We start from the raw sequence: 12,437 nt of genomic DNA, 5'->3' as shown, positions 1-12,437 counted from the left end.
GCCTATCCCCCAAACTTTTGACCCTCTTCAGGACCAAATGGGGCCACCCTTGTGTTGTCACCATCGAAAAGCAACTTCCACTTTTCACCAACCAGGACACACACACACACACACACACACACACACATCACCATACAAATGTGTACAATAAGTTTTGCAAGATGTTTATGAAATTTGGAGAGGATCTTGGAACATCATGACCCAAGCCATGTCTATGATTTTGTAATTGTTTTACAAAATCCACAGGACTCTCAATGAACAGCTAGGAACTATTATTAATGAACAGCTGAATGCATAATACACAATTATGCTCTACCTTGGATCTGAATCAAGAGTAGAAGAAAGCTTTTCTATTTCTACTCTAGATCACCTCTTGCTATCAAATGGAGATTCAACCCCCACCCTCAAACAACCAATACCACCTCCACCACAACCCACAACCCACTGCCTGCACCATCACCACTTCCAATGGTCTGTTTGGAAAGCTCGAAATCCCTTTTCTTTAGGGGAAATTCTTACCACGGTGAAATCTACCATGTGCGCTTTCAAATATAGGACAAAAGCTTGCCTTTTTGTACACCCCATCCAATGTGTACACTACGGATCAGAGTGCAGCAATGTGAGACGCCTCACTTTTTATTTAAAGGCATTATTTACCATCTGCAGATGAAGCAGAAACCCATCATTAGTGCTTCAAAATAGCTCTGAAATGTGAGTTAGGGATAGACACAACCAAAGTTAAAGTTTGAATCAGTACGGACAATGTTATGTGTTGTTAAATATTCAAAATGTGAGCAATTATAATAATTTAAAAAAAAAAAAGATTCTAGAATAAACCATATCTACAGTTATGGTTTATTGAGAAAAATAGTGATATCTCCTCATATGTTAGGCTTTATTGCAAAATTTTTATATGGTAAGATGTTTTGTGATACAACTGACCCACACATATGCATCAAATGTAATATCTCAAACATTTTTTTAAAATCACTACTCCCAATGGTAAACAGTACCTTTAAGACCTTTGCCCTCGTGAACTAAAGTAAAGTGCAGTGCTTTCTTGGTATGCAATGCACACCATAATGAAAACAACCAAAAAAAAAAAATATCATTTTGATAAAAAGTTTGTTTGGATATCATCTTCATATCATGAATGGCTACTTTACTCATCAAATTCCAGTTGGTCGAGTTCTAATGCACAAAGTACAAAGCATCAATGCTACAAGTTTGCTATCTTGACCACACTCCAATGTACAGTGTATGATGGGCTCATGCATTTGAGAAATGATTAGCGATGCAGGAATTTGCTTTGTACTGCCAACAACCTTTGTACTATTGCTCCAGGAGCATACATAATTAGATCATGAATGATACCTATTATATCAAGTTCTGGTGAGGTCAGATAGATACTGTGTAAAGCATCTAAATATTTAAAGGACAAGTTCACCTTCATAGACATGTGGGTTGAGTGAATGCAGCAATATTAGTAGAACACATCAGTAAGAGTTTGAGCAAAATCGGACAATCTGTTCAAAAGTTATGATTTTTGGAAGTTTCTGCTCAGTCACGGCTGGATGAAAAGACCACTATAGCTTGTGATGTCACATGAGTACAACGATATAAAGAAAGAATAAAGAAAATTCAACATACATGTATTTCCATTTTTCTCGCATAACAAAAGAACACTCGACTTCTCTCTTTCAGAAGGCAGGAGGAATATTACCCTTAACATACGTCAGTAGCAAGTCGAAGAAATGTGCACTTTATTCAAAAATGAAGTTTTGTGAAATTCTCTTTTTATTATCCTTATATAGTTGTACGCATGTGACATCATACACTGTAGTAGTCTTCTCTTCCAGCAGTGACTGCGCAGATACTTAAAATATTCGTAACTTTTGAAGGGATTGTCCAATTTTCCTCAAACTTTCACTGATGTGTTCTACTAATATTGCTGCATTCTCTCAATCCTTATGTATATGAAGGTGGACTTGTCCTTTAATGATTGAATGACAGAATAAATATTAGCACAGACACAACACAATTAACAAAATTTTTATGGAAGGCTCATTGTCCTTGTTTACAAAAAAAAAAAAAAACACACACACACACATATATTCCTTCCTATCATAATGCACTTTTTGTACTGTACGAGCTGAAATTTTCTCGGTTGGATGATTAGATCATGAATGATACCTATTATATCAAGGTCTGGTGAGGTCAGATAGATATTGTGTAAAGCATCTAAATATTTACTGATTGAATGACAGAATAAATATTAGCACAGACACAACACAATTAACAAAATTTTTATGGAAGGCTCATTGTCCTTGTTTACAAAAAAACACACACACACACACACACACATATATTCCTTCCTATCATAATGAACTTTTTGTACTGTACGAGCTGAAATTTTCGTGAATTTTGCGAATCGCCTTTGGACCCAAAAATAACAACACGCGAAAATAGCAATGCACAAAAAACTAAGTTTAGTTTAAGACCCTCGCAACCGCAAAATTAACTACACGCGAAAATGTCCTCCAAGTAGCAACTCGTGAAAATATCTTCACGCGAAAATTTCAGCTCATACAGTACCTCAACTGTTGAAAAAGCAATTCATCCTATTTCAGGGAATATATGAATGAAATGAAAATTAAAAAGTTAAGAAAGAAGAGGTGTTTCTCACATTTCAAAAGGGCTGGAGAATAGCGTATCTGGGCAATTACCCCCATAGGGCAATTACCCCCTGGCTAAATACTGGTTAGTGGTAAGGTTAGAGTTAAGATTAGGGTTAGGGTTGTGTTTTTAGTGTTAGGAGTTTGGGTTATGGTTAGGATTAGTTTCATGATTAGGATTAGGATTAGGATTAGGGACAGGGGAAGGGTCTGGGGTAATTGCCCAGGGGGTAATTGCCCTAGACCCAAAAATAGGCAAAGTTCTAGTGTGTATATCCTGGTTTTGTATCTTCACATGTTCATTTCTAGCTTTCAATGTGTCTGAAATGCCTATATTCACATAATTTCAAATGCAAAACCTGCTTCACACAGAATTTGCAAACACCCCAGATGCTGCTACAGTATCTACACAATACAACTTCTGTTCCCTTTGTTTACCAGAATCTCTCCCTCTAAGAATGGTTTTGTTTGGAGCTTGGCAGACCGTCCTATCATTTTCCCAAATCCTCATCTCACACACAGAAGCTAGTAGCAAAAGTGCATTCATTAGGAAACCAAAACATTCATAAGTGCAAATATGTATACACAGCACCAGAAGTATCCATATTCTCCTCATCTATATAGTTCCAATATAGCTGTTCTCTCGGTCAATTAAATTTGCCCAAATTAGCGAGTATTCCTTGGGGAAGATTGCCACGGCGACGCACCATTGTTTCACAAGAATTTGAAGTGCATCTCTGGAGGCGGTCCTGATGAAGGGAATCAATAGGAGTCAGCATCTGGCCGACTCTTCTTCGGCGAGAAATTATTGAGGCAAAGCAGAAGGCCACGGCCAACTTCTAAATCTAATAAGGCAACGACAGCATGAAATATAAAGTCATCCCTACAGGCAATCCAAATCAATATGGTACGTCGTTCCATCTTCAACAGCCATTCCATTTGCATTATTTGACTACCAGCGCCACCCAAGTCCTTTCTATCTTTCCCTTCTCTCTCTCTCTCTCTCTCTCTCTGTATCTCTTTCCTTTGTGTCATATTTTACTCTTGCTCTTTTTCTTCTTTTCATACACTGGCACCTCACAAAAATATTTTTTCATATGATCCATACAAGCATATCCCACAGAAAACAGCTTTAAGCAAGTCTACGGTCATCAAGGTGTTTTCCCCTTCTCTTCCCCTTACTCTCATTTTTCTGACATCCTCTTTATTTGCATGTAAATTCTAATTTCAGAGGTTATTGATATTTTGGATAATATACGTACGATGTACATTCTAACATACGTTATAGAATGCATTGCAAGAATCCTGCGATTTCATTGGTCGAGAACTGTGAGTGGATTTTCTACTGGCTACACGCTGCCTCACAGTGGTAAACATGTTATCGCGCACTGGATGCAAGCATTCGCGCACTCAGTATGAGATGCCTATTGCAGGGCTCCACACTAACTTTTATTTTTGGTGGCCCAAAGGCAAACATCTGGCCTTTTTTGGTGGCCCGATCAGGCCACCAAATTCTTCATTTTTGAAATTTTGGTGGCCCGACATGCGTTTTTGGTGGCCCCAGGCCACTGGGCCACCGTTAGTGTCGAGCCCTGCCTATTGGCTGAAAAATCATGCATCCAGCACTTTTGCCATTCATCCAGTAACTACTGGATGCATGGTTTAGAAGTACTGGATGCATGATTTTCGGGCTTTTGTCTATGGCAAGCCAAAAGGAAATGCATCCAGTAAATTTGCTATCAGGGAACATGACCGAAAAATTGATTTTTGGCAAGAAAATTGTCCCCATTCTATAACACAGATGACGCACATGTCTCTTCGTGCACCAGTCGGAATAGTATGCATGCAGTAACTATGGAATTTAGCCTAAACCCACCAGGCAAAGCCGAGTGGATAGTTAAAGCATTCCATAGTTACCTTATGCACACAATTCCGACTGACGCATTCGGACCTGTGTGTCATTTGTATTATACACAAAAAGCATACTGTACAGGAAAACTTACACGTATAGCATATTTCAAACATCACAAAGGCTTGTACTTCTAGTACATGTGTCCAGCAATTCAACAGGTACAGTAACGGGACCAATATATCTAGTACAATACAAAAGTTGTATGTTCCCTTTAAAATTGTTCCTTGCTTGTGTGTTTTAATTTCCATGGCACAGAATTCATTATCACTTTACCCATCAGTGATTTCTGCACTGGGAAAATAAACTCACTGTTATGACTGCTTATAGCAGTCCAGCGTAAATATCCACATTGGCAGAACAAATCAGCTCCACAGTAGACTATTCACACACACTGCAAAGGTAAGTGTACTTTCATACTTTCTCTATAACTCACAAGAACAAGAATCCATGCCTCTAGAAGACTAATATGTGGAAGAACCACAAGCATCAAAACTCAAATTTGGGGTTCACTTAAAAAGAAAAAGAATAGGGAGCAAAGTGTATCCCTAACATGATGCTAGTTTGTATTTTGCCATGAGAAGAGACAATCTATTTGAATATAAATGAGGACAAATTAAAAATTAGCACCAGTTTAAACAAAGCAAGACAGGCATCTACAAGGTTGTGGATCATTATATGTAAACATAACAAAATTGAACTTTGAACAGTAATACCCATTTAATTACAACATGGTGGCCAACAGGATTTCAGCATACACTGTACAGTGTAAAATGTATCTGGTTACACGCATATTACATTTTCTGTGATTTATGTAAATGGAGTATAATCATATCTTTTTGGTATTTTCACAGACAATACTTCTAGTTGTCCTGTAGTGTGTATCATAAATAATCTCCAATAAGGTTGATAATACAGTGTATCTTGTACTACAGGGTCCATAATTTCTTAATTCTCTGAATATACAAGCGTACATCGTACTATGTTTTCACAGAAATTTAAAGGGATGGTCCAGTATTGGTGGAGATGAGAATAAGCCAGTTCGGAGTTAGCTCATGGGCACATTGATCCGAATGACCTTTCTTTTTTCTCAGTCGGTTAAGGGGCTCTTCACTCGTTTTCAGAGCGACATAATGCATAAGCTTTACGCAACGATTTACACATTTATGGTATTCATCAATCCTGCTTAAACAAAGAATGAACTCGCATAGACCAGATGACCAGAATGATCCGTCAATTAACACTTGGGAAAGCATCCATTTCATTATCTTACATTGAATGTAAGAACAACCTCTTTCTATCGATATTGCCAAATACCACTTTTGCTGTCAGGTGGATATGATGGCAAGCAGCATTTATAAGGATTACATGAATAATCATTGTTCATAATAATACATCACAGACGCTTATCCCAGCTTGACTTTAAAAACTAACGTGCCTGTTGGTCCGAATGACCTTTTTTCTGCTCATGCGCATAGTGGAACTCCGAACTGGCCTATTGAGCTTTTAACTTTTTGTGAGATACCAAGAAAACACTTGTAGTTCAGAACATACCATTTTAAGAGCAATTCAAAGTTTATTTGATCAAAATCTGGTTTGGAATGACTGAAACATTCAAAAACAAAGGAAAACAAAGCGATCGTAATAAAGTGTGGGTCCCACACTTAATTAGAATCGCTCTATTTTGGATACAGTATCTCAGCCATTTCAAAACCAATTTTCATCAAATAAACGCTGAATTCCTCATAGAATTATGTATGCTCTTTCATATTTCATAAGAGGTTTCTCATTATCTCACCAAAAAATGGTAGAAACCTGAAATTAGGTCTCAACCAAAACCATATATGATCCCTTTAAGACAATCAGCAATAACACATACAGTTGAACCTCTCATATCCGGACAAGTCGGGACTGGGGCTCATCCGGATAAGGGATTTGGCCGGATACGGGAGACTCAATGCTTTATACATGTACATAATACATACACATGTACTGATGTAGCCCATTGTAGTACCACATGTAGTAATGTGTATACTGCAACCTTTTCATTGTTACACTCAGTAACAGACCCCCAAATAGAGGTGTATGTTAAAGGGACTGTACAGTACTGGTTGAGGTAGGGATTCATGTTTTGAACATTCCTAAGTGAGATAATGAAAAGCCTCTTATGAAATATGAAAGAGCATGTAATTTTAAGAAGGATTCAATGTTTATTTGATGAAAATTGGTTTTCAAATGGCTGAGATATCCCAAAAAGTGCTAATAATAAAAGGCGACATGCCCCAACTTTATTAGTATCTCTTTGTTTCACCTTGTTTTTGGATATCTCAGCCATTTCAAAACCGATTTTCATCAAATAAACTTTTGATACCGCTTAGAACTGCATGCTCTTTGACATCTCATAGAGTGGTTTCTGAATATCTCACAAAACGTTAAAAGCTAAATCTTCACCTCGACCAGAACTGTACACACCCTTTAATGCTGGAAGTAATATGTAATTCATGTGTGTTTGTGTAGGAGTTCTCAAGGAGTTGGGAATCCCCCTTTCCTCCCATAATTATAAAAAAAAAAAAAAAAAAAAAATCACGGCGAGATTGCGTCCGTACGAAATAGAGAGATCCGGATAAAGGGAGGCTGGATAAGAGAGGTTCAACTGTACATGTACACTGTACAAATTTGTACAAGTGTACAAAAGAATTTAGGAAGTATAAACTGTAGTATGAAATTCACACAAATAGTCGTTAAAGACAAAGAAAACTTGTACTTGCATGCCCACTGATTGCCACAATGAGTTTATCGATACTGTATTAGGTAGCACTTTCAATCAAATTTTTCAAAATATGTTTACCTAAATCTTCATCTACTGTCATCCTGGGATGACAACACAGCTGTACAGTGTATTTATAAATCTCTTAATTCAGGTGTCTTGGATACCTTCTTTTCAAAATTTTGTGACATTTCAGCTTCAAATGTCTTTTCAATGATGCAGTTTTTGTTTGTCTACTATCAGAGCCTTTTTTCCACCTTGACAAACATAAAATATTGACAGAATTAGCAATTCATCCAAATGCAGGTTTTATCACATCATGTACAATAACTTGTACTGGATGCGAACCATTTACAATGTAATATACCTACAATCGCACATAGAATACACACACATGTACAAACACACACACACACACACACACATACTTATGTACAAAAACAACATTATACTAATTACTATTCACAATATGATGCATGACACACACATACAATACACACATATGGACAAATGCGCACATGATTACTATAAAGAACTGTACAGTACATGCTGTACATACAATAAGAGCACCTCTGCCTTTTGATTACTCTTCTCTAAACTGCTGATTAATTCATTTGTAAACACATCGCTAAATTGTGACGTAAACTGAACAAGCACATCTCAGCTCATGTGTACGTCAAACCCCGAAGCCATATCAACGTCATCCATCATGCAGCATGAACATCTTACCGGGGTAATTGCTGCATGGTACACCCACACAGAGTAGAGTGCTTGCTTTCAGACAAACAAAAAACAAAAAACAAGCTCTGCTGTGACTGTTGCAAATTGTACAATTTCACCATATCCATGTAAAAAGGTAAGACTGAGAGCCAACAACATTTTACATGGAAGTATGCAGACACATGATCCTCCTCAACCACATTAAATAACTAGTATTTCAATGACATTATTGACTAAGTACATGTACATTAGATGAGTCTGTAAAAGTAAACACAATTGTTATTGTCATCATCATTAATAGTTCATTATCATAACAATTATGATGATAATACTGATAAATTATTAGTATTGATCTATTTTTTATATGCCTATTATCATAATTAGTATTATGATCACTATGATCATTAGTATTATTACAATTACATTTTAATAATCATTGAAATACAGCACTGGATTCGTGGAAAACAGCGAAGAATTCAGCTCTCATGATGAGCCATTAGAATAGATTCAAGAGGTTCAAATCATTCCCTGGGTGTTAATTTCCATGCCCCATATTTTACAGAACAAATCTGTTGAAATACACGTACATGCGTACAAAAGTACATAATACAATTTCTCACTGAAAAAAAAAAAGAGTGTACATGTAGTTCTAAATTTATCTCCACAATGCTGGTCTCTGATTGGTTAACTGAAGAGGCTGCTGATCAGTTCCGCCTTGTTGCAAGATCCCATGACATTACACGAATGAAATCACTGTCTTTGGATACATTTAGATTTCAATTGCATGGACTGTTTCATGTTGCCATGGCTACAGAAGGCTATGCTGCAAGGAACTGCTCTCTAGCATGTAGACAGTCTCTTTGCTCATGCACGGTCCATGTGCCAAGCAAAGTCCAATACCTACATCATACATGTAGTCAAATACTATACAACTGCACGTGTATAGTAAAGTGTACTGCACTTGTGTATTATCAACAAAATGTATACTAGCAGTGCAGTTTAAATCCAATAACTCTCTTATTTTAATCTATCTAATTATGATGCAACCTATACCAGTTTCATTTTATCTTGGCCTATAAACTGAGCAAGGTTAGGATTTACACAGTGAGTGGCTGAGCACTTGACAGAAGGTCATTTTCAGATGTGTGCTTCATCCATTATAATACACTGTATATCAGCACTCGTAAAGTAAGCCTGTGTGTGAATCTTTTTCTTCTAGAGTCATTATCTCGCTAGTGTCATGTCAGTCCAGCCTAGAGCTCTATGCACATTCTTTATAGCCAGGGGGTCAGGGTATCAACATCCTCATGGGTAGAAAGGGTTGGTACAGGAGAGGGCAGACTACTGGCCTGAGCCTTGTGCTTCTCAACTGCTAAGTACGTGTATGTTTCCTCCTGTCTGGTGTAAATCGGCTCATGCCTCTGAAACTGACCCAACCACCCTTCAGCCATCACAATTGGTGCCTTACACCCATCCACCTCTGTGAAAGGCATGTTCCTGTTGTGTGGCATCACACCCCCTAACATCATAAGAAAGGTGGCATCCTAAGAAGAGAAAACCAACCCTAACATCCAGTTTGACTATAGATGTGCCATCAAGGAAAAGAATGAATTTCAGACACAGTTTCATCCACTCAGACAGTTCCCTTCCTAATAAGCCTGATACCCATCACCACATCCTAAATCCAAAGAGACCATCTCACCCAGACCTTGTAAGGTGGCCATTTATAATACCCCAAAGAAAACTCTCCCTAAATGCTCCAGCAATGCATGGCCACTTTGGTCCTGCCTGAGTCATTTGTTTGTGAATGACACTTTGATGTCCATGGTAGTCAATATCAATGATGCTGTGAAAATTTTCCATAAAGGTACACGTAACTCGAGAGCTGACAAGAAGTGCTAATCAACTGAACTTAAGAGAAAAGGTTTTTTTCCGCTTTACATCAACTTATTTTTCTACCAATATATTACAATTCTACACAATAAATGTACTTTTTGAACAGAATCATATGTGTTTAAATTGACAAATAATCACTGCTAGAAACTAGAGGGAGACCTGCAACAATGTACCAGTAAGTCGAAATAGTTACTAGAGTCATTGTCAGAGGAAGAGGAAGGCGACTACCATAATGCTGAAATCTGGTGACCAATCGTCAGGACAATAGTGACCAGGGCCTCTCATACTGCACATAATGACATTTGACAGTGTATACAGGCTGATAAGCAGTACTATACTACTACAAGGCTCCTGCATCAATCACAACAACTTTAGGGTACACACATAGCTTTTCAACAATGCTATTCCCAAACTGGAGCACAAACCTGAAAAATTGTGTACTTCGATCATCATTACAAACACGCTTTTCCCAAAGACACCTACCTGAGTACAGGACTCATCCTCAACGGGTTAACCCTTTAGCAACTGAAGATTTTGCACATAGTGGCCTATGGTTCCCTAGAGCCCAGAGGTTGCCCCACTTTTTTGCACCATACATGAATACATGATAGTCACCACTTTGGGTCCTCACTTTTTTACCCCAGAAGTGGTACAACCACTAAAAAAAAAGAAAAAAAAAATTAATTAAAAATGTAACCTTTGAGCGAGGCAAGGCCTTTGTTTTTGCACTGAAGACCTGTATTTTTTTTTTTTCGCTTGTCAGCTGAAGAACCCAGAAGTGGCAACCGATGTTACGCTGAAGGCCTTTTTAACCCGTTGAGGACGAGTCCCGAGTATACTTGGGCAGGTGTCTATGGGAAATGCGTGTTGTAGCAAAATCAGTCCGTCCTCAACGGGTTAATTTGTTTTTTTTTTCTTGTTACAGTGAAGCTCATGAAATCCAGATTGCCCCCCCCCCCCCACTTTTGAAAATGTGGCGCCGGTGATGTATATCCCACACTCGCAGATCGATAGGCCCACACACATTTTAACAGTTTTTGTGATTCATTCCTTGCAGAGTGTAATTTAAAAAAAAAAAAAAAAAAAAGGTATGACACTCTAAAAAGTAATTAACCACAAACACGTCAAGAGAAGATATTGCCATGATTGCCTAACAAGTTATAACATTACAAATACCTGACACCACTCCACAGGACTCAAATCGAAAACTTACTGTGCAGTTTGAGCTGTTGATAGGCCTACTGGTAGTGGTACAAAATGCTTTACTTTTTTAGTACATAATTATGTTTGACTTTAGATTTTAATTTAGTTCTTATTTTCATACAATCAAACAGGTCTTGATTCACCATCTATATCTCCATCAACAAAGAACATAGATCTAGAATCTCTATAGAGTTCTATTAGATTTAATGTACTTTGCTGCGTCTTTGGAATGTTTTCATTCTTAACGTTAGAAGAATTTTATGTCATTCAAATATTTTAACAATACCATTTTGATCGACATGCATCATAAACTTCATCTATCATGTCCACAGTGCCAGTGGCTCACACACACGCATGTTCAATGAATCTTCAAGATTGCAGGATGCATAATGCACCAAAAAGAAAAGCAGAAGACAGATAGACCTAATAAATAGTGACAGTGTATTATAAGTAATCCTTACGCAATGCCCCGATAGTACGAGGACCCCAACCAAGGCCCAACCCAGTTGGTCAGCGCCAGCGGGTCGAGAGGGTAGCCACTTGCTCACTCTGTGCACGCCAGAGTTTCGGCGGATGCGGGTGTGCACCGCGGTTTCGGGCAGGCACCCGTCACGACTCTAGATTACTGTGGTAAAAATGCCACGTTCATACCTCATCAGTACGTGTCAATCCGTAATGATAGCTCTCCTGTAAAAGGATGAATACTGATGTGGTATGGGCTCTAAAGATAATCCTTACCGTATGGTGATAAATTGTCTCGGCTCCTACAGTTCCGTGATGTGAAGACATGATGACATAATCGGCAAACACGTGTACACATATTCATTACTCTCAAAGCATACAGCTAGATCCTATCGCATGCCTGCGCCCGCCCTGGCTTTACACGGAGAATGCAACACAACACACTTTTGCAGTGGCAGATTCAAATTCATTCAACAAGTGCGTTTAGGGTACCCATGAATGAATCGCAAAAAGCTTGCGTCACCGAACCGCGTACATTCCGTGTTTGTATGCCACCTGTTAGTCTATAGATTAGACCCATATTATGGCTATCATTCAATACACCACTTTAATTTGCTAACGTATAGCAAATTAAAATTTTATGAATTAAAGCATATTAATCTTTCTAACTGAGGTTGGTCCTGACAATCACATAGGAGTTTGTTTGAGACTTGCCCGACACAGCAACATATTATACAAACGTACAATGGATGTAAATCATGCATAAATCCATAATTCGGAATAAATAATATGCACCCACAGGCCT

At 38.0% G+C, this 12,437-nt stretch overlaps 1 protein-coding gene across 1 annotated transcript in view; it reads right to left on the bottom strand.

Moving 5' to 3' along the window:
- LOC140226757 (uncharacterized) overlaps window positions 1-11,960 on the bottom strand; it is a 36,854-nt gene extending 24,894 nt beyond the window's left edge. The window contains exon 1 of the mRNA XM_072307187.1: window positions 11,909-11,960. Within this exon, the coding sequence (XP_072163288.1) occupies window positions 11,909-11,959 (51 nt within the window). The 5' untranslated portion in view covers window position 11,960. The remainder of the gene's footprint in view (window positions 1-11,908) is intronic.
- Between the last annotated feature and the right edge of the window lie 477 nt (window positions 11,961-12,437).

The sequence above is a fragment of the Diadema setosum genome, chromosome 4 (assembly GCF_964275005.1).
Source record: "Diadema setosum chromosome 4, eeDiaSeto1, whole genome shotgun sequence".
Taxonomy (NCBI): domain Eukaryota; kingdom Metazoa; phylum Echinodermata; class Echinoidea; order Diadematoida; family Diadematidae; genus Diadema; species Diadema setosum.
Note: the sequence above shows the minus strand (reverse complement) of the source record. Positions and strands in the feature narration are given on the sequence as shown.